Source organism: Bombina bombina, chromosome 2 (genome assembly GCF_027579735.1).
Source record: "Bombina bombina isolate aBomBom1 chromosome 2, aBomBom1.pri, whole genome shotgun sequence".
NCBI lineage: Eukaryota > Metazoa > Chordata > Amphibia > Anura > Bombinatoridae > Bombina > Bombina bombina.
Window position 1 is genome coordinate 893,553,167 of NC_069500.1, and position 24,377 is coordinate 893,577,543.

Sequence of the window (24,377 nt, forward strand, 5' to 3'; positions counted from 1 at the left end):
AGCCCCATTGTTTCCTATGGGGGAATCGTGCACGAGCACGTTTTTGAGGCTGGCCGCGTCCGTAAGCAACTCTGGTATCGAGAGTTGAAGTTGCGTTAAAAATGCTCTACGCTCCTTTTTTGGAGCCTAACGCAGCCTTTATGTGGACTCTCAATACCAGAGTTATTTTTATGGTGCGCCCAGAAAAAAAACGGCGTTAGCTACGCGGGTCCTTACCGACAAAACTCCAAATCTAGGCCTATGTTTTAGCAGCTTTATTTGAATGTTATATAGGTGCTCACTAAAATGTCTCCTTATTTTTCTTTTCGTGCGCCCTACATACTTTAAGCCACACCACAAGTAAGCAGGTAGACTACAAATACAGCATCACAGTTATTTTTGTATTTGATTTCAAAATTTTGAGAATTCTCTGAGTTGCTGAAATTTGTGGATGGATCAATATGTGTGCACATACTACACCTAGTTTTTCCACATTTTTTAGTACCTTTGAGGTTGGAGAGCCAGTTACTGTTTTCTAAAATACTAGAACTACCCTTCAATTTGCTGGGGGCTAAAATATGTTTTAAATTTCTTCCTTGTTTATAGATTATATGTGGATGATCCCCCAAAGTTGTACCCAAAATGGGATCAGCTTTTAGAATTGCCCAATGTTTATTCAGAGTCTTATAAATCAAATTAGAGCCTTCATTGAAGGTAGTAACAAATCTAGCTTCTCCATTGGTATTAGGTTCAGTTTGGTTAAATTTGTTTTTATTTTTATATTCCAAAAGTTCCTTTCTATCCTATTAAGAGCTTTTGATTTTGCAATTTTCAATAGATTGCTACTATATCCTTTCTCTAGAAACTTATTATCTAATATAGTTGATTTACTTTCAAAGCTCCTTATGTTACTACAATTTCTTCTAAGTCTCAAATTTTGGCTATAGGGAACATTTTGTATCCTATCCCTTTTGCGACTACTTTTTGCATTTATAAAACTGTTTTTCTCAGTAGGTTTTCTATAATTCTTAACTGAGACATGTTTGTGTTCATTTTAAATAATAATAGATCTAGAAATTCAATTTGATCACGAGAGTGTTTAACTGTAAACTTGAGATTATAAATATTGTTGTTTAAATACTCATAGAACCCCCTATTACTTTCTAATGTACCTCTCCAGATGATGATAATATCATCTATGTACCTATTATAGTACTGAATGTTTGCACTAAAAGGGTTATTGGTCCAGATATATTTTTGTTCAAAGCCATTGACATACAAGTTGGCATAGGATGGGGCAAATGGTGTCCTCATCGCTGTGCCTTTTGTCTGTAAATAACACTTATCTTCAAAATAAAAAAAATTATGTGTCAAAATAAATTCTATACAATTCACCAAAAACTCTATATGTTCGGTGGGAATTCTCCATTTATTTAATTCCATCCTCACTTCCTCCACACCCGCATTGTGGGGAATGCAGGTGTAGAGGGAGGACACATTGCATGTAACCCACCAATAATAATCTTCCCAAAATATACCTTCATAAATTTGTATCACTTCCAATGTATCTTTTACATATGCTTTGGTATTTTTCATAACTGGTTGGAGGTAAAAATCAACATACAATTTTGACAGTTTATCACCCTATCCCCGATACAATCGGTCTTCCAGGGGGATTGATAGGGTCCTTGTGGATTTTGGGAAGATGATAAAAAATAGTTTTTTTAGGAAAGGGTTCATACAAAAAACAATATTCTTCATTGTTCAATATTTCATTATTTTTAGCTGCAATTAATAATCTATTTAATTCAAGAACATATTTAGGGGTGGGATCTGTTTCTAAAATAATGTATGTTTCTCCATCACTTAATAATTTATATGACTCCATTAGGTAGTCAGTTCTAGATTGGATAACTACTCCACCACCCTTATCTGCTGCACGAAAGACCACATTGTGATTATCAGATCATTTCTTTAAGGATTTTCTTTCTAAGATACTTAAATTATCATTATGTTTCTTCACCATATGGTTCTTTTTGGAAGAAAATGTCTCCTCTATATCCTTTAATACCATCTTAGTAAAAACCGGTATCTGATCCCCCTGTGCACTCAAGGGGTAGAACGTGAATGTTTTCTTAAGTGATGAATGCTGTATTTCCAATTCAGTCTCATATACAGAGATTTCTAATGATTCTTCTATATTATCATTTGAGGTACATATAGTATTAGTATCTATACCACTTTCATATTGTAATTCTTTCAAATTTCTAAGAGTATCTAGGAGGATTTCCGGTGGGAGGAGGAGTTCTGAGCAGAGCACACGCTGAGGTTGGCATGCAGCGAGGAGAGTGGAGCTCAGAGACCCTAGTTTAATATCTCCCCGTGCAAGTGACTCCCGTTGTTGGTGTATTCCGCACCCTAGGGAGCTGGGCTACAGCATCTAAGCCCTGGCAGGACAATCCTATAATACCATTTCTTTGCTCCTTGGTCCGAGCAACAATTGTGCTAGGAGCTATATTAAAAAAGAGGAAGCGGCAACCAAATCTATCTGTATTAACCACCAGGAGTCAAACTTTCAATCTCGCAAAGTTTTAAACCCTGTCCTTTGCCTACCTGGAGTGTGGCCCCCAGTCTGGACCCCCCTGGTGGGGTCGGAGTGTTGCGACAGTGGATGGTTGGGTGCCCAGGAGTCCTGTGTTGAGGAGTTGGTATGTCCGTTGTGGGGTCTTTGCTGTGGCTTCCTAGGGCACTGTATCCGGCATATCACTGGTCACGGAGCGAAAGGTGGTGGTTCCCAGCTTCTGAGTGAGTGGCGAGCTGATCAGGATCAGTCAGAGGGCTTTGGTCCAATCGCGGAGCTCAGAGGTGTCGAGCCCTTCATTGTCACCAATAGGAATTGGAGGTGTGTAAGGAGCCAGACCCGGCTAATCGCATCTACGGAAGGTCGGTGTAATTCCAGAAAAGATCCCCAGACAGACGGGGGAGTGGTAAGCGGCAGTACAGCTGATACCTTGCCGCATTACAGCACGGATGTCGACCGCTTAGACAGCCTGTTCTGGATGGTAGGGAAGGTAATGGATGTATTCAATCTGGCCTGAATGTTCATGCTTGTGGAGGGGCAAAGTAAGGAAAAAGAGGCCCTTGGACGCATTTGTTATTCCCTCTTTGCTTGTAATATATGGATAGAATTTGTGAACTTAGTATCCATTCAAAGAGAACTGTTTGCTCATTGCTTTATATTTTATACAGCTTGTAGGGAAAAGATATGCATTGAAAAGAAAAAATAAATGTGTTTGTTGTTTGATCATGCTTTATTGTTTGGTGTATACATATGTTAATTTCTTGTGTGGTCAGCAGTCAATTCTGATGTAATTCAACGTATGTTTTGCCTATGGTTTATGCAGCACAGTTTTTAAACTATTTTCTTATCTATTAACCCATACACTAGAAATAGTGGTAGGAGTTCCATATAGCATTATACTGTTTTTTCTTTTTTTTCAGGATCTAAATACAAGGGAATAATAGTCTGTTCCAGGGTACAGACAGAAATTGGTGTAAGGTGGATTGTTTGCCAGTACCCTAATTTAAATTTGAATAATAGGGACAGTAGAACACTGTCGAATCTGGTGTCAGATGAATGATATATAGCAGGCTCTTTTGTTTTTCTTCACATATATATTTTTATTTTTTTTCTCCCTTTGTGTGTTTTTCGCTTTTCTTTTTTTTTCTTTTTTCAAATAGATATATATAGGTAGTCACTAAGAGGGTAGAAGGGGGAGGGAAGGGGGGGTCTTCACATTTGTGTAATTAGATTCCTCGTATCTATATAATCACGCACTGGTTTGCCAGGCAGGTGCCTGGGTTTGTATAATTTGTTGTGCAACATATGCACTACTTTGAATGGAAAGATATATCACTCAGGTGAAATCCGTTTCACCCATAATGCCTGCGAAAATGAAGGATAAAAAAAATAATAAAACTGCTGATACCAGTTTAGATTGCCCTACGGAACCTAGTAAGAGTGTATTTGATATGCAAGAGCTTACAACTAAACTCTTGGCAGTATTTTCTCCCCAATTTGAAGTGATCAAAAAGGAATTAGGGTCTATTTCTACTGAAATAGCTACTCTATCATCAGAAGTGAGGCTTTTCTCAACTAGATTAACAGAGGCTGAGTCCAGAATCTCTGATTTGGAAGATCAGACCCACAGATCTGCAGAGATTATCCACAAACAAGATACTAAAATTAGAAACATGCAGCTTCGCCTGGAGGATCTAGAAGATCGCTCTCGGCGTAACAATATTAGACTAGTTGGCCTACCAGAATCATTAGAGTTTGAAGATTTGTTAAAATTTACTTCTACTACACTTCCCTTGGCTCTAGGGATGCCCCCCCAAGCAGTACCACTTACAATTGAGCGAGCCCATAGACTGGGCCAAAAGAAAGACTCCTTGGATGGAGCTCCAAAAAATAGAGTGTGTATATTTAAACTTTTAAAATATCAAGACAAGATTGAACTTATGAGGCTTTTTAAAATATCAGAACCGCTTCTATTTGGAAATAGTAGAATATTAATGTTTCAGGATTTTTCCTCTGAGACTTCCTCGAGGAGAAGAGCTATGGCCCCGCATTGTACACAACTTATAAACAAAGGAATAAAAGCGCGGATGATCTATCCGGCTCGAATTATAGTGGAGGATCATGGTATTAGACGCTCATTCGAGGAGGTCTCAGAGGTCAAAAAATATATAGAAACGCTGTAAACAGATGGTAGATGCGGGTTGGTACGTAAATAAGAGACAGGCCAAAATATGTTTGGAAGAGTTATAATGTGTAAGCAAAATTTGGTGTCGATCCTAGATAATGGGTAGCATAATTGTTATATGCATAATTTGTGTGTTGTCTTACATAGTCGAGATGTTTTTTTTTTTCTTCCCTCTTCTCCTCTCTCCCCCCCTCCTTATGCCCCCCATTACTTGTGAACTATTTTTAAGGTGTTTTATGCTGGCCACCCCGGGCAGGTCTTGTGTTGAAAGATTGATGTTAGATGTGTGAGGGACTCAAAATATTATCTTGGAATATAGGGGGAATAACTTCCCCTATTAAGCGTAAACTGGTTATCAAAAAATTAGCTAGTCATAAACCGGATATAGTCCTTTTACAGGAGACCCATCTTAATCAGCAAGAAGCAGCAAAATTGAAGATAAAGTGGGTAGGGGAAGTTATCTCTACAGCTAGTAGAGCCAGAAAATGTGGGTTAGCTATCCTTTTACATAAGGATCTCGAGTATAAGATAATTAAAGTAGAAATAGATGAAGCGGCTAGATATATCCTTCTTCAAATCCAATTAAAAAATGTTAAACTGGTGATTTGTAATATATATGCCCCAAATAATTTCTCCAGAGATTTTTGGGAAAATTTAAAGCTGAAATTATTTCCTCTTGTCTCTGAGAACCTAATTCTAGGAGGAGATTTTAATGCAACTCTTTGTCCTATCCTGGATAGATTTTCAAAAAAAAAATGTTGCAGTATATAATAGACACGCGAAATTTTTAAAACAATTGTGCTTAAGATTAAAACTAGTAGATGTTTGGCGTTTAAAAAATCCTGACAAGTTGTTATATTCATGTGAGTCTAAAGCGCACGGAACATTTTCAAGGATAGACTTTTTTTTAATCTCAGAAACATTATCACTTCAAGAATTAGAGGCTGAGATAGGAGAAATTAGTATCTCAGATCATGCCATCGTTTCATTATCTCTTATAGCAGGTAATAAAGAAAGAAGTAAAATACTTAGCTTTATTTTCCCTCGTTATCTATATAATAATCCTAAATTTGTTAATTTCATGAAAGCCTCGTGGCAGCGTTATTATGCTGAAAACCTAAGTTATATTAACAAGATTGATATATGTTGGGAAGCTTTTAAAGCTGTATTGCGGGGTGAAATTCAGGTGTACGTAAGTATAGGTAAGAAGAAGAGCAGAGCAAGAGAAATTCAAATTCTAAATCAAGTTAGGAATGTTTATACAATTTACTGTGCGAATCCCACAGTGGGGAAAAGAAAAGAAAGAGATCTCTTCTTAAAGCAAAAATCAGTAGAGGAAGAAGCAAAATTAAATCTGCATTTTAAAGGTGTACATGGGTGTTTGGCCAAGTATTTGGCCAAACTTACTAAAAATAGAAAAAAGAAAAATCTTATATTGGCAATTCAAACAGATAAAGGCAGAGCTACAGAAACCAAGGAGATCTCAGAAACTTTCCTTACTTATTATCAACAGCTCTACTCCGAAGTTGCAATAGACAATATTAAGCATAATAATTTTTGGGATATGATAAAGGTCCCCAAAATATCTAATGAGGATTTGCTAGTAATTAACGCTCCGATTTCAATACAAGAAATCAGAAAGGCTATAGACAATCTAAAAATGAATAAAGCAGCGGGTCCGGATGGATTCCCCAGCGGAATTTTATAAATGTATGAGTGAAGAGTTATTATTGATATTAGAAAAACTTTTTAATTTTTATTTTTGCATGATGAATCCAATATCAGAATATTTCTCTGCGGCGAATATTTCTCTCATTCTAAAGAAAGGTAAGAATCCAGAGGAGCAGGCTTCTTACAGGCCAATTTCTGTCTTAAATATAGACTATAAAATATTAATGGCAATTATTGCGGCAAGAGTTTCCAGGTGTTTGCATAATATTATTCATCCAATGATAGCCAGAAATCCAACCAAAAATATACGTAAATTAATTAATTTGTTGGATTACGCGTGGAATGTAGACCAGGACAGAAAGAAACCGTTATGGCAAGATGCGGCTATTCTTTCCCTTGATGCCATCAAAGCATTTGATTCAATTATCTGGAAATATTTATTCAGGTCATTAGAACAATTTGGCTTTAAAGGAGAATTTCTACACTTCATCCACAGAATATACCATAATCCAATATCCTTTTTACTTTTCAATGGGACCCTTTCATCCAAAATAACCTTACAAAGGGGCACTAGGCAGGGGTGTCCGTTGTCCCCTTTACTTTTTAATATTGCACTAGAACCTTTAGCAATTCGGTTTAGGGAGGTGTTAATAGGATGTCAGTTTGGTATACATTCTCTTAAAATCTTACTATATGCGGATGATGTGTTATTATTTCTAGCCAATGTTCAGCGATCTATCTCAGTAGTTTTACAAACTCTGAATCTTTTCAGCTCGTTTTCCGGGTATAAGATAAACCTGGAGAAGAGTGAATTATTGTGCTTTAATAATAGATTGATAGTAACACCTAGTATTCCTTTTAAACAGGTTGATGCTATTAATTATCTAGGGTTAGTTTTACATAGGAATCCCAGTTTTTGGTATAAAGCCAATTTCGAGCCATTGTTTCAAAAGATTGCTGCGGATCTACAACTCTGGGTATCATTTCCATTGTCTTTGACAGCGCGTGTTAGGTTAATCAAATCTACCATCTTTCCACGTTTGTTATACCCGCTTCAGAACCTACCCTTGTTTATATTGAATAAGGATTTAAAGCTAGTTAATTCTTTATTTTCCAAGTTTATCTGGAATAATAAAAAACCACGAATAGCTTTGAGGAGACTTATGCAAACCTCTGGAGCTGCCGGTTTAGCGTTGCCTAATCTGAAACTGTATAATCTAGCAGCATTGGCCAAAATAGCAATAGATTGGCTTGCCGGTTCTAATATTGTTTCTTCTGATGAGATAGAATCATTTATAATTGCACCGTTCACATTAAAAGCGATTTTACATTGCAAAGTTCAGAAATTGCCGCAGAACATTAGCTGTCTTATCTCTATAAAGAATGTAGTTTATGCATGGCAAAAGTTTTGCTCAATTTTAGACTTGGATTACTCTTTTTCATATTTTTTACCTATTTTAAGTAATCCGAGTTTTCTTCCGGGGTTATATCAAAAAGTATTTAAAGACTGGGCAGAAAAAGGGTTATATTATGTAAAACAATTCTTTGATGAAAACTTTCAAATAGTATCTGCAGAAGAGATTTTTAGTAAGTACGGTATACCTAGATCCAATTTATTTGCGTATTTCCAAATTTGCCATTTTATTTTAGATCAGAAGTGGCGGACCACATCTACAATAGATTGGGCAGATATTAAACTCTGTATACAAAAATTTACCACAGGTAATGCCTCGATCTCCCTGATGTATGATATTATGTTGAATAAGCAGAGTTTGCTCATCAGGGATAATCTATGTAAATTCTGGTCTTCAAGAATTCCAGTGATAGATCTTGAAAATATCTCCCAAAGCTTTGATTCATTGCTTAAATGTAAAGTACCAATGGCCTGGAAGGAATCACATATGAAGTTGATTAACGACTTTTACATTTCACCATGGAAGATAAATAAGTTCTACCCTTTGTTGAGTAATACTTGCCCACATTGTGCATATCATAAGGCAGATACACTCCATATGTTCTGGTCATGTCCTATAGTTAGACAACTATGGTTGAAGATAATTTACTGGTTCAATAAATTATACAAAGTTACAATATTGTTAGCAGTGAAGGATATTGTTTTTTTATATCCTTTTAATGATGCGATCGATAGGAACACAATAGAAAGTCTAAATACAGTTATATTAGCAGTTAGACATTGTATCCTTAAAAATTGGAAAAGTAAGCGTTTATTAGGATTAGCCGAGGTGTTTAAAATATTTCAAGAGCAGATTGTCTTTGAATCATTCCATCTACATGATGTTTCTGAGAAAAAGAATTAAGAAGTTCTTATGGAGATGGTCACCGGTTATTTTAACCTATTCAAGTGTTATCCAAAAAAGGATTCTCTCCCCCTTTCTATCTTCAGTAAGTTTTGCAGAATTGACGTTATTAAATGTCTTTCCACATAATTGGATCAAATAGCCCGGAGGGGCCGGTATGGAGAGGCAGTGGGAAAGGGGTGGAGAGGATTAGGGTTTTTTTTTTTTTTTTATGATGGTCCACTTAGTTGGTTGTGTCTTGTTTATTTATTTATGGTTTGTTGGTTTTCTGTTTCTTTTTGTTTTCACAATATGTAAAAATTAATATGACTTGGTTATTTGGTGTAAATATTGGTGTGTAAAAATTCCTTAAAAAGTACAGCAATGTATGTCATTAGTTAGAAAATCCGCTTGGGCATTATATAAGTATGACCAATTTATATTATGATGCAATCATTTCTTTCTGTGTTTATTTTTTCTTTCAACTTTCTACTTAGCATTATCATGTTATTTTATGTTGATTTTGGCCCTGCGCGGTACAAAGATTTGCATTTTGATTTGTCTTTTGATTTGACATACGCTGTTGTTTATATATAAATAAAAGTATAAAAAAAAAAAAGAGTATCTAAATCTCTGCTCTCTAAATAATCAACCCATGGCTGGGTTTTCAATAGTGGATTTTTTAAATAATATCTCTGCAAAGTTAATTTACGCATATATTTTTGTAAATCCAAATATATCTCAAATCTATTGGGTGGTGCTTTCGGTCCAAAATTAAGTCCTTTATTCAGTAGTCTTACATCATTATTATCTAAATTTAATTGTGCTAGATTATAGATATCAGCTTATGCTTTCTCTAGTACCTGGGTCTCCATTCTTTTGGATTGTACTCCTGCTCCTGCTCTGACTCCCCTTCTAGTTCTAGAGCTTGTTTGTTTTGTCTCCTTTGATACTGATCTCTCAGGAGTGATCTCTCTCTCCTCCAATCCCTGTTGGGTGGGTGAGAGCTGTTCTGATCTGACCTCCACCATTGGTTGCCTTGTCCTAAAAAATTGTTATCATAATATTGTTTTTCTTGATAAGATTTTGGTTTTGCTCCCTGATACTCCCAATCCTGACCATCATTTTAATGATTAGATGTATTTTTACTCTCATCTAATACTTCATATCTGTTATTAGAATGGGCCCATGCTTTTTTATTATTATTGCTATAGGAGTTTTTTTTTATTGTTTTTATTATAGTTGCCTTGTTTTTTTGTTGGAGTTTTGTTAGGAGCTTTAGTTATATTTATTGTAGAATCTCCTACATCTTTTATATCTACATGATCTTCGCTGACCATATTTATAGATGAAGTATTTTGTTTTGTGAAGTTAGAACTCTTGGTCTGTTTACTCTTATTCACATTTTTATTATAGTCTGATATGATGAAAATAATGGTATATTTAGAAAGTCCATTTAGTGGCAAAAAAAAACGGTATATTTTATGTGTGGGTGCAGTAAGAGGAAAATTACAGCTAAACACAAACATTGCAGAAATGTAAAAATAGCCCTGGTCCCTAAAGGTAAGAAAATTGAAAAATGGTCTGTGACTAAACTAAGTATGATTAAGGGCTGTATGTAGCCTGAAGCTTCGCTGTTTTATGAATATGATACCCAATATTAACAGACTTGTTATACTTTTTTATACAGCAGTGCTGTTGCAATCATTCTATAATCAAAACATTAGATATGCTGTCCAAAAGAGGCCAGAATGACTTTTCAAGAATACAAGGTTGTTCTCTGATGGACTGGAATACTGTCAAGGTTATAGATATAATTAAAAAAAATAGCTCACAGGCTATAAATTACAAATACATAGTCTCACTTATAGGCACACTAAAATAGAGGCACACTTTAAGGACCAATAAAAAGTTATATCTATATACTCCTCCTGTATCATGTGACAGCTATCATCCAATCACAAATGCATATACGTATATATTTTGTGAATTCTTGCACATGCTCAGTAGAAGCTGGTGACTCAAAAAGTGTAAATATAAAAATAATGTGCACATTTTGTTAATGGAAGTAAACTGGAAAGTTGTTTAAAATTGCATGCTCTATCGGAATCATTAAAGGGACATTAAACACTTTGAGATGGCAATATAAGATGATAAATTGTATATATAAAACAGCTCTGCAATATACTTTCATTATTTATTTTGTCCTCTTTGCCTGTAATTCCATTCTGAAATTGTGAGCTTTTCAGTTCCTGTTAGAAATGGAAGAGCAGAACTCTGTTAAATCCAGCACAACCATTGGCTGCACACTCTAGTGATCTATTTATAATGGCCCCTAATTGGCCACAGCAGAGAAGGTAACACAAGTTACAACATGGCAGCTCCCAGTGTTTTATAGACACTTTTTAAACAACTAATGAAACTTTAAAAAATACATCTACATGTTAGTCATGGACTAATCTTTTCTTTGAATGCATCATTCTATCTAGCATGTATTTAGTGTTTAATGTCCCTTTAAGGTATAATTTTGACTTAAGTGTCCCTTTAAATAGATAGGCACACAAAACAGACTATGCAGCAATCGTCTGTTTTAGACTGATTGTGAGTGTGCCTGCAGCCAATCCAGAGTTGGTACAGGAGTAATGCATAGGAACACAGTGCTGTTGTCAAATGATTGTATACTATTAGATTATACAACTGAATTGCTTTTAATTTGCATAACAATGTAGGGAATCATAAAGAGATTTTCAACTGCTTTAAAAATATAGAATCTAAAATTAATGTTCATTACAAAAATCAAAGATTTGTGAATTCATCTATTACAGACACGTATTCTACAACAGTAAACATTAAATTATCAATGCTACTACTTTTCCATTCTAATTTTATTTTTATTTTTTAATTGAATTAAAAATTAATTATTGTTTTAGATTAAAATGTTGAACAAACCATTCTATATAAATAGGGGAATTTTTTTTTCTTTTTAAAGTGTAGCACATGATATAATGTAGTTACATATTAATAGGTTATCTTCCGACTTATCATTCACTGTAACTGAATCACACTTTAGCTGAACTTAGTAACACAAGTCAGACAGTTCATTCCTGCTCTTTGAAGTGATTCAGGACACGCTAAAAAAAATCAGCATGTGCTGGCTTAAAGCATTTTTCCTATTTCAGGTTATTTTCTTCAGTGTAGTGTCCTCTGGAAAAGTGTTGGTCTTCCCAGCAGATAACAGCCATTGGCTTAACATAAAGATCATCCTAGAGGAACTTTCCCGTAATGGGCATGAAGTTACTGTTCTTTTATATTCGGCTACTTTCCTAATAGACCACACAAAACCTTCGCCTCTGAAATATGAAGTTTTTCCAGTTGCTTTTACAAAAGAGAGGAATGTAGAAGTTCTGGAAAATTTCTTTAAAGTGTGGATATATGACACATCCTCAATCTCCTATTGGGAGTTCTTAATGCGAATGAAGGATGTCATGGCAGATCACCAGCAGTTAGAGAAAGATACCTGTGATGGCATTGTGAAAAACAAGGAGCTAATGGAGAGATTGCAAAGAGAAAAGTATGATGTTTTGATTTCAGACCCGTTTTCTATAGGTGGTGAACTTGTAGCCGAGATTCTTGGGGTGCCATTTGTCTACACCATCAGGTTCTCCATAGGTAATTCCATGGAAAGACTCTGCGGACATCTACCATCTCCATTTTCATATGTGCCTGTTGTTATGGCAGAGCTCAGTGATAACATGACTTTTGTGGAAAGGTTGAAAAATACATTCCATTATTTGTTTGCCGATACCATATTCTTTATAGTATTTGAAGGCAACTGGAATAAGTATTTCAGTGAAGTATTAGGTAAGTCTATGAATACCTGTAAAATAATCAATTTAAATATTTCTGGTGTCTATTCCAATCCGTTCAAAGAGTCACACCAAGCGCTTTCCATGGAGATCCTCATGGTTTTAATATTCAATATCATTCCATTCCATAAAAACATGATTTTCATATGTTTTTCTAATCTTTCAAAATCTTTGCATTAAGGGGCCTATCTATCAAGCTCCGAAAGGAGCTTGACGGCCCGTGTTTCTGGCGAGTCTTCAGACTCGTCAGAAACAGCAGTTATGAAGCAGCGGTCACAAAGACCGCTGCTCCATAACCTGTCCGCCTGCTCTGAGCAGGCGGACAGACATCGCCGGAAATCAACCCGATCGAGTACGATCAAGTTGAGTGAAACCTCCCTGCTGGCGGCCCATTGGAGTTCTTGTGAGCTGCTGGTGCAATGCTGAATACGGAGAGCGTATCGCTCTCCCGCATTCAGCGAGGTCTGTCGGACCTGATCCGCAGGCCTTAGTCTTTTAATCATTAATATTTTAATAGTTTAATCTATGGAATTGGGACAAGAAAAATATTATGATAATATGTTCATTTATATTTGTAATTGTTTTGACCTTACAAAAACCTGATATTCTCATTATATTGCATATGAAGTTAATTAACTTAAAACTTAAAACAATTTTATTTTTATTTTTTACAGATTGTGGTTGCATTCTGTGTTACATAATAATTCAACAGGATTTGCAGTGTTTTTGAATAGTCTAGGAGGAACAATTTGTATTGTTAAAAAGATACATAATCCCTTTATTACCAATTCCCCAGTTTTGCACAGCCAACATCATTATATTAATATTCTTTTAACCTCTGTGATTACCTTGTATCTAAGCCTCTTCTGACAGCCCCTTATCACATTACTATTTATATATTATCTATTGACTTGCATTTTAGCCAATTAGTGATGTGTCCTACACAACTCCAAAGGACCGAGCACAATATTATCTATATTGCTTACAAAATATAGCAGTCTCCTGTTGTGAAAAGCAAAAAAAAAAAAGGATGTTATAAGAGGCTGTCTGTAGTGACTTAGAAACAGACAGAAATTTAGAGGTTTAAATGTTATAAAGTATATTAATATACTAATGTTGGTTGTGCAAAGCTGGGAAATGGGTAGTAAAGGCATTATCTATCTTTTTAAACAATAACAATTTTTGTGTAGACTGTCCCTTTAAACTAACATTCTGATGATTGTATTTTAGTTGGATAAAAGTTAAATAGATTAAAAATATTTCAAGTTCTTTTAAAAGGGTTTGATTTAAAAACAAAGTATATAAACATTAAAAATAAAAATGACCGGGGTGGTGGAGCAAGCTCTGGAACCGAGCAGCCGTACATTACTACAACTCCGCATATAATCTATCATTTTACAGTTCATGGACCGCACGGATGATAAAGTTGGGGTAGGATAGGCTTCTCATTTGGAGAACATAACTTGCAGCTCTATATGTTATAAGCTGCCATAGAACTGACTCATGCCGACTAGAAAAACTCATACCGCAGTTTCCTATGCTGTCTGTACCCCCTTTGATACTAGCCAAATTAGTATATCGAGTTTTTGTATAACATCACATTATATGCGACAAAGGTTTTTTGTGTTTTTACTTGAGCAGGATAACTGTCTGTGCTGATTTTGTTGCAGTAGTTATATAGGATTATTGAATCTTGTTGCCGGTCGTTGCATTGTATATATTTGACCCATAGACCCTTGCTATGTATACCACTACAGATCTCTATAATGTATGATAGCCATAGGCTAGAGAGTTTGCTTAGGGCTTCTGTCTACTGGAATATGCTCATACAGGTCACTCCAAATACAATTGTTCACTGTATATGTTGGCCCTGTTTATTATTACTATTAGGCACACACGTTTTGTTTTTTAGTTCAATGCCCAGGATAAATTTGGGAATACTAACATTATCATGGAGGGCAATATGATTGCTGAATATTAGCCATACCGTAGAGTCCATATATTCCAAAGTGGTGCTTATATTACATAAATATAAGTTTCCCTAATGTTCAAGCTAACCTTCCCTTGGAAACAAATGTTTAATTTCCATTTACCCTCTTTTTTTGTATGAGAATAATGACACCTTAGGCCTGGCAAAATTTGCAATATTATAATAATGTGTAAGGTTTCTGTCTGTTGAAACTTGTATAGTTACCGATTTTGTTTGACTTGAATTTTAGTTTTACTAGTGTAGGCCCTTAGCTCCAGATATAGCATGCACTTCCTACAGTATATAACAGCCCCTTAGCATATTATTATAAGAGGCTAGTACCAAACTATAAGTGTATTTTGCCCTATCTAAGGAGGATAATTATAGATACAGGAGTTCTTATGCTGTACCTCCTAATATTCTGCTACCCTATTTATATAACTCAAAGCTGGTCCTGCTGTTAGTGGCCGAGACAGTGGGACAAGCCATATAATTTGAGGTCAATTACTCACCTGTGCATGGTGGTCAACATTAATGACCCTAGTCTTAAATAACTTGAGACCCAAATTAAAGATCTCTAGGTATATACCTCAATATTGATACTAGTGCAAGACGTATGATTTTAAGTTCCACCAGGAAGAAATTATCTCCTCAGAGGCTAGTTTTAAACAATCTACCAAAATGTAGTTTGCTATTTTCATATATTCCACAAGCCTTCAAAGTGCAGTCCTAAGAGCTTTTAATGTTTAGGGAGAGGATACTGTCTAAACACCTCAGCGCTATAAAATGAGACAGAATAGAGAACTGTTCTTCAAAAAATAAAAAATAGTAATATATATGCACACACTAAATCGAAAGAAGATAACGATACAGAATAGCAATATATACAGTATGTGTATACACTATATCTAAAGGAGATGACAATGTAAAGAAAAAGCGTATGTATATGTATGAACTGGAAAGCCAATAAATAATGGTTTCAACTTAAGTTGAGTACATATAAGGAACCATAATAATACATGTATGCAACTCAATGATACAATAGTATATAAGGAAAATAATGAATGGAAAAATTCTCAGCGAGACTAATAATCTTTAAAACTTAAGACTAAAAAACACCATATATAGAAGCACAGGTCAAAGTGGTGTAATACTAGTAATATGTATGCTTAAAAACAAATATATATATATATATATACTCTATATATATATCCCAGCGGAGCAATATCACAGTTGAAAATCAGGCAAACATATAGTTCATATGGTTATCATTGAAATTCTTCCGGCAAAAGCCCCTATTGGGTATTCACTTATTGGAAATAACCTCCATCATATGAGGTAAGGCAGGCACGGATGGACAGATCAAGCTGCGTCCAGAGCTGAATCCGGTACTCTGTATCTTGTATACTGTGTGTGTTTATAAGCTGGCCAGGTACTCCAATAGTATATTGGACGTTTGGAGATATTCAACACTGTAAATTCCCAATGGATCAGAAGTGTAGCTTTTCTCATACGGGAAACAAAATGGGAACACAAATAATAGTGCAATTCCGTTTTAATGGAGACTTAGTGACACATACATAAGCAAAATAAAATGCACTTACAAATTAAAACCTCAATGGTATGAGGTAGCAAATCAGCGTTTGTGCATACAGGTAATCCACAGCTGTAACCGGTGGCCACCGGAAACAGCAGAGCAAATAATAGCGGCAGCAGCGGGTAAAACTCATCCAAAGAGCAAAGATACGGCTGGAAATCTGTACAGGGTGTACAGTAAATAACCTTAACCTGACGCGTTTCAAAGGGAATTATACGATAAACCCTTCTTCATTTTGTTTCCCGTACATGATTATCCCGTATGAGAAAAGCTACACTTGAGATCAATTTACAGAGTCAAGTGTTGAATATCTCCAAACGTCCAATATACTATCGGAGTACCTGGCCAACTTATAAAGACACACAGTATACAATACAACGAGCACCTGATTCAGCCCTGGACACAGCTTGATCTGTCCATCCGTGCCTGCCTTACCGCATATGATGGAGGTTATTTCCAGTAAGTGAATACTCAATAGGGGCTTTTGCCGGAAGAATTTCAATGATACCCATATGAACTATATGTTTGCCTGATTTTCAACTGTAACATTGCTCCGCTGGGATATATATATATATATATATATATATATATATATATATATATATATATATATATATATATTTGTTTTTAAGCATACATATTACTAGTATTACACCACTTTGACCTATGCTCCTATATATGGTGTTTTTTAGTCTTAAGTTTTAAAGATTATTAGTCTTGCTGAGAATTTTTCCATTCTTTTTTTCTTTTTAAAGACACGATGAGTCCACGGATTTCATCCATACTTGTGGGATATTCACCTCCTGGTCAGCAGGAGGAGGCAAAGTGCACCACAGCAGAGCTGCTATATATAGTTCCTCCCTTCCCTCCCACTCCAGTCATTCTCTTTGCCTACAATAGGAAGAGGTAAAGTGAGGTGTTAGAATAGATTCTTCAATCAAGAGTTTATTATTTTTAAAGTAGTGCCAGAGTGTGCTGCTTTGTTCTAGGGTGTAGCCGTAGTCCATATCAGTCCCTACAGTAGAGATTTTGGTGGCTTTAGAGCAATGGGAACTTGTGGACATAATTCTCACTGCGCCTCCCATACATTGATGCTGCCCTAATTCTGATAACCTAAGTAAGATTACTGAGGTTTTATCTTTATCCAAAGGGCTATGAGAGGGAGAGGACCTCTTAAACCTGCTGAGTTGCCCTGCTGTTCGGCAGATTTTAAAGGTAAGTGCTGGCTTTTTTATACTGGCTCTGAAAAGAGAGAGATTCAGGCCACTTTTTAGAGTCTACACAAATTTCTTAGTGGACAGTCCTTCAAGATGGAAACTATTCGTTTCATTCTTTCCTTGATCCAAAAGGGTCAATTAATGACAACAGTGGATTTAAAGGATGCGTACCTTCATGTGACATTCACGAGAATCGTCTCAAGTTCTAAGGTTTGTCTTTCTAGACAAACGCTTCTAGTTTGTGGCTCTTCCTTTCTGTCTTGCCACAGCTCTCAGAGTTTTCATAAGGGCTCCGTGATCGCTGTTGGCAGTGCTTTGGTTACAGCGCATTGCAATGGCGCCCTATCTGGACGACATCCTAGTACAGGTGCCATCCTTATAGCAAGAAAGATTTCACACGGACATGGTGTTTTCCTTCCCGTGATCTCATGGGTGGAAGGTAAATTTGGAAAAGTGTTCCTTAGTACCAAGCACAAGGGTAACTTTCTTGGGAATCATTTCATATCAATGAAGATTTTTCTGACAGTAGTCAGGAAATCAAAGATTAGCGATACTTGTATAGTCCTTCAGTCCACTCCTCGGTCTTCAGTGGCTCAGTGCATGGAGGTAATCGGGCTGATGGTGGCGGCATTGGACATCATCACGTTTGCTCGGTTCCATTTCAGACCTCTGCAGCTAAACATGCTCAGGCAATGGAACGGGAATTATGCAGACTTGTCTCCTCGAATAATTATGGAACAGGAGACAAGGAACTCTCTTCACTGGTGGTTGTCTCTGGTTCATCTCTCCCAGGGGACTTGCTTTCACAGACCATCTTGGGTGATTGTGACATCAGACACCAGCCTTCTGGGGTGGGGAGCAGTCTGGGGCTTCCTGAAGACTCAGGGAGTTTGAACTCTGTCAAAGTCTGTTCCTTCTATAAATATTCTGGAGCTTAGAGATATCTACAATGCTCTTCTGGCCTGGACTCAGTTAGTCACGGTCCAGTTTATCAGGTTCCAGTCGGACAACATAACTTCAGGCTTACATCAATCATCAGGGAGGAACGAGGAGTTCTTTAGCGATGACAGAGATAGCCAAAATAATCTAGTGGGCAGAGGTCCACTCTTGTTACTTATCGGCGATCCACATCCCAGGGGTGGACAATTGGGAAGCGGATTTCCTGAGCAGGCAGATTTTTTATCCAGGGGAGTGGGAACTCCATCCGGAAGTGTTTTCCAACCTGATTCTCAAATGGGGTCGGCTGGAGTTGGATCTCATGGCATCTCGTCAGAATGCCAAGCTCCCGAGATACGGGTCGAGGTCCAGGGATCCCCAGGCAGAACTTATAGATGCTCTGGCAGTTCCTTGGTCCTTCAATCTTGCATATCTATTTCCTCCATTTCCGCTTCTTCCTCGAGTCATTGCCAGAATCAAACAGGAGAGGGCATCAGTGATCCTCATTGCTCCTGCGTGGCCTCGCAGGATTTGGTATGCAGATCTGGTGGCCATGTCATCCCTGCCACCTTGGAGACTTCCATTGAGGAAGGACCTTCTCATCAAGGGCCCTTCCTTCACCCAAATCTAGTTTTTCTGAAGCTGACTGCTTGGAGATTGAACGTTTAATCCTTTCCAAGGGGGGGGGTTTGATTCGGTCATAGAGACCATGATCCAGGCTCGTAAACCTGTGATTAGAAGGATTTACCATAAGATATGGCATAAATATCTTTATTGGTGTGAATCCAAGGGCTACTCATGGAGTAGAGTTAGGATTCTCAGAATTTTGTCCTTTCTCCAAGAAGGATTGGAGAAGGGTTTATCAGCAAGTTCCCTAAAGGTTCAGATCTCTGTCTTATCCATTTTGTTACACAAACGTCTGGCGGTTGTTCCAGACGTTCAATCCTTCTGTCAGGCTTTGGTTAGAATCAGGCCTGTGTTTAAACCAATTACTCCTCCATGGAGTCTGAATTTTGTTTTCAAAGTTCTTCAAGGGGTTCTGTTTGAGCCTATGCATTCCTTAGATAAGTTGTTATCTTGGAAAGTTTTATTTCTTGTTGCCATTTCTTCAGCTTGAAGAGTGTCTGAACTTTCGACATTACAATACAATTCTCCTTACCTTATTTTTCATTCAGATAAGGTAGTTTTGCGTACTAACCTAGGGTTCCTTCCTAAGGTTGTTTCAAGCAGGAACATTAATCAAGAGATGGTTGTTCCTTCCCTGTGTCCTAATCCTTCATCTCAAAGGAACGTCTTTTGCACAATTTGGACGTGGTCCGTGCTTTGACATTTTTATTTACAAGCGACTAAGGACTTTCGTCAGTCATCTTCTTTGTTTGTCGTTTCTCTTGAAATCATAAGGGTCAGAAAGCTACGGCTACCTCTCTTTATTTTTGGCTGAAGAGTATCATCCGTTTTGCATATGAGACTGCTGGACAGCAGCCTCCTGAAAGAGTTACGGCTCATTCCACTAGGGCTGTTGCTTCCTCATGGGCATTCAAAAATGAAGCTTCTGTGGAACAGATTTGCAAGGCTGCAACTTGGTCTTCTCTTCACACTTTTTCTAAATTTAACAAATTTGATACTTTTGCCTCGGCTGAGGCTGTTTTTGGGAGAAAGGTTCTTCAAGCAGTGGTGCCTTCCGTTTAGGTTCCCTGTCTTGTCCCTCCCTTATCATCTGTGTACTCTAGCTTTGGTATTGTATCCCACAAGTAAGGATGAAATCTGTGGACTCATTGTGTCTTTAAAAAGAAAAGAAAATTTATGCTTACCTGATAAATGTATTTCTTTTTAGACACGATGAGTCCACGGCCCACCCTGTTCTCGGAGACAGGTTATAATTTTTGTAAACTTCAGACACCTCTGCACCTTGGCTTTTTCCTTTCTCTTCCTAACTTTGGTGGAATGACTGGAGTGGGAGGGAAGGGAGGAGCTATATATAGCAGCTCTGCTGTGGTGCTCTTTGCCTCCTCCTGCTGACCAGGAGGTGAATATCCCACAAGTAAGGATGAAATCTGTGGACTCATCGTGTCTAAAAAGAAATAAATTTATCAGGTAAGCATAAATTTTCTTTTTCCTTATATACTATTGTATCATTGAGTTGCATACATGTATTATTATGGTTCCTTATATGTACTCAACTTAAGTTGAAACCTTTATTATTTGGCTTTCCAGTTCATACATAAACATACACTTTCTCTTTACATTGTCATTTTCTTTAGATATAGTGTATACACATATATATTGCTATTCTGTATCGTTATCTTCTTTCGATTTAGTGTGTGCATATATATTACTATTTTTTATTTTTTTGAAGAACAGCTCTATTCTGTCACATTTTATAGCACTGAGGTGTTTAGACAGTATCCTCTCCCTAAACATTTATTGCTCAAGCTTCTTGGAAAAGGTTACTCACCCTTTCTGTCCCATTACCTCTTGGCAGCTAATCTTTGAGACTTATCAAATTTTATTATTAATAACAACTTCCATCATTTTTGGTTTTGCGCTTCCATTTCTAAATAACTCACACCTTCATCTAGAGTTGGTGTATTCTACTCCTTACTCACTAAGAGCTTTTAAGTCTATGTTTGTTAAACAAGTAAAGCGGATTAGACCCTACCCTGCATAGTCTTATAGTACTAAATTTAGGGCTGTTTACTAGACACATAGCTCCATCTGGGCCGTAAGCCTCATTCCCACATTTCCAGTTAAGTCCTACATTTAAGTTGATATGGGTCTCTAGTCTGTGCATTTATGACCTTGTTTGGACTACATTGAATTGAATAGTATCTTAACACCACAAGAGAACTTCACAGCTATTATCTGCTATGAGCCCAAGGGAGAACCCTTCGACTCTTTATTACAAACTCCATAGTACTTACCCACCTATCCCCCCCCCCACCATATATAAGGCTTACTAGGTAAGCGCAGGAAAATGCATCCTATGAAAATCCTAGTATTATTCTTTGTCCCCACCTGAAATCCATGAGAGGTACTTGATTACTATTAGGGGATAACACTTTACTAGCTGGTCAATTCTCTACGAAGGGGATTTATAACTCTTTATATACAGTTTAAAAAAATTTAAAAAATGAGGAACAATATTGTTTACTGACACCTAGATTTAGAGTTCTGCGGCCAAAGGGGTGCGTTAGCTACGCTGGCTTTTTTCTGGCCACACCTTTTAAATACCGCTGGTATTTAGAGTTCACAGAATGGCTGCGTTAGGCTCCAAAAAAGGAGCGTATAGCATATTTACCACAACTTCAACTCTTGATACCAGCGGTGCTTACGGACGCGGCCAGCTTCAAAAACGTGCTTGTGCACGATTCCCCCATAGAAAACAATGGGGCAGTTTGAGCTGAAAAAACACCTGCAAAAAAGCCGCGTTCAGCTCCTAACGCAGCCCCATTGTTTTCTATGTGTAAACACTTCCTACGTCTGCACCTAACACTCTAACATGTACCCCGAGTCTAAACACCCCTAACCATACACTTATTAACCCCTAATCTGCCGCCCCCGCTATCGCTGACCCCTGCATATTATTTTTAACCCCTAATCTGCCGCTCCGTACACCCCCGCCACCTACATTATCCCTATGTACCCCTAATCTGCTGCCCTAACATCGCCGACCCCTATATTATATTTATTAACCCCTAATCTGCCGCCCCCAACGTCGCTTCCACCTAACTACACTTATTAACCCCTAATCTGCTGACCGGACCTGAGCGCTACTATAATAAATGTATTAACCCCTAATCCGCCTCACTCCCGCCTCAATCAGCCAATCAGATTGAGCTCGCATTCTATTGGCTGATCGGAACAGCCAATAGAATGCGAGCTCAATCTGATTGGCTGATCGGATCAGCCAATCGGATTGAACTTGATTCTGATTGGCTGATTCCATCAGCCAATCAGAATTTTCCTACCTTAATTCCGATTGGCTGATAGAATCCTATCAGCCAATCGGAATTCGAGGGACGCCATCTTGGATGACGTCCCTTAAAGGAACCGTCATTCTTCAGTTGGACGTCGTCGGAAGAAGATTGATCTGCGCTGGAGGTCTTCACGATGGAGCCGTTTCTCATCGGATGAAGATAGAAGATGCCGCTTGGATCAAGATGGTTGCCGGTCTGGATCGCCTCTTCTTCCCGGATAGGATGAAGACTTTGGAGCCTCTTCTGGACCTCTTCAGCCGCAGGATTATGGATCGCCAGCCCCCGCTTGGGTTGGATGAAGATTTTGGAGCCAGGACCGATCGGTGATACCCGGTGAGGTGAAGATAAGGTAGGAAGATCTTCAGGGGCTTAGTGTTAGGTTTATTTAAGGGGGGTTTGGGTTAGATTAGGGGTATGTGGGTGGTGGGTTGTAATGTTGGGGGGGGTATTGTATGTGTTTTTTTACAGGCAAAAGAGCTGAATTTCTTGGGGCATGCCCCGCAAAGGGCCCTGTTCAGGGCTGGTAAGGTAAAAGAGCTTTGAACTTTTTTAATTTAAAATAGGGTAGGGCATTTTTTTATTTTGGGGGGCTTTGTAATTTCATTAGGGGGCTTAGAGTAGGTGTAATTAGTTTAAAATTGTTGTAATGTTTTTCTAATGTTTGTAAATATTTTTTTATTTTTTGTAACTTAGTTCTTTTTTATTTTTTGTACTTTAGTTAGTTTATTTAATTGTAGTTATTTGTAGGTATTGTATTTAATTAATGTATTGATAGTGTAGTGTTAGGTTTAATTGTAGGTAATTGTAGGTATTTTATTTAATTTATTTATTGATAGTGTAGTGTTAGGTTTAATTGTAACTTAGGTTAGGATTTATTTTACAGGAAATTTTGTAATTATTTAACTATTTTAGCTATTAAATAGTTCTTAACTATTTAATAGCTATTGTACCTGGTTAAAATAAATACAAAGTTACCTGTAAAATAAATATAAATCCTAAAATAGCTATAATATAATTATAATTTATATTGTAGCTATATTAGGGTTTATTTTACAGGTAAGTATTTAGCTTTAAATAGGAATAATTTATTTAATAAGAGTTAATTTATTTCGTTAGATTTAAATTATATTTAAATTAGGGGGGTGTTAGGGTTAGGGTTAGACTTAGCTTTAGGGGTTAATCCATTTATTACAGTAGCGGCGAGATTCGGTCGGCAGATTAGGGGTTAATAATTGAAGTTAGGTGTCGGCGATGTTAGGGAGGGCAGATTAGGGGTTAATACTATTTATTATAGGGTTATTGAGGCGGGAGTGAGGCGGATTAGGGGTTAATAACTTTATGATAGTAGTGGTGCGGTCCGCTCGGCAGATTAGGGGTTAATAAGTGTAGGCAGGTGGAGGCGACGTTGTGGGGGGCAAGTTAGGGGTTAATAAATATAATATAGGGGTCGGCGGTGTTAGGGGCAGCAGATTAGGGGTACATAAGTATAACGTAGATGGCGGTCAGCAGATTAGGGGTTAAAAATTTTTTATTGAGTGGTGGCGATGTGGGGAGACCTCAGTTTAGGGGTACATAGGTAGTTTATGGGTGTTAGTGTACTTTAGAGCACAGTAGTTAAGAGCTTTATAAACCGGCGTTAGCCCAGAAAGCTCTTAACTACTGACTTTTTTCTGCGGCTGGAGTTTTGTCGTTAGAATTCTAACGCTCACTTCAGCCACGACTCTAAATACCGGCGTTAGAAAGATCCCATTGAAAAGATAGGATACGCAATTGACGTAAGGGGATCTGTGGTATGGAAAAGTCGCGGCTGGAAAGTGAGCGTTAGACCCTTTCCTGATTGACTCCAAATACCAGAGGGCGGTAAAAACCAGCGTTAGGAGCCTCTAACGCTGGTTTTGACGGCTACCGCCCAACTCTAAATCTAGGCCTGAATATTTTCATACAGAATTTTATCTTATTTTGTGATATTACTATATTTTACAATATTACCTCACCTTGCAATAACTTTTACAGTACGTCATATTGTGTAACACTTATTATAACATTTGTATATTTTTCTACATGAAAAGCCTGAAAATGTATGGTATCGACTGTTTATATTG

The 24,377-nt window shown here is 37.3% G+C and overlaps 1 protein-coding gene across 4 annotated transcripts in view; it reads left to right on the forward strand.

The window, feature by feature from the left end:
- LOC128649793 (UDP-glucuronosyltransferase 2A1) overlaps positions 1-24,377 on the forward strand; it is a 165,748-nt gene that overhangs the window by 91,613 nt on the left and 49,758 nt on the right. Inside the window, exons 4-5 of one of the 4 annotated variants that reach the window (XM_053703258.1) lie at positions 7,923-7,938; positions 12,214-12,574. The exons of the other annotated variants lie outside the window; for them this stretch is intronic. Of the exons in view, the coding sequence (XP_053559233.1) occupies positions 7,923-7,938; positions 12,214-12,574 (377 nt within the window). The remainder of the gene's footprint in view (positions 1-7,922; positions 7,939-12,213; positions 12,575-24,377) is intronic. 4 annotated transcript variants of the gene reach the window in all.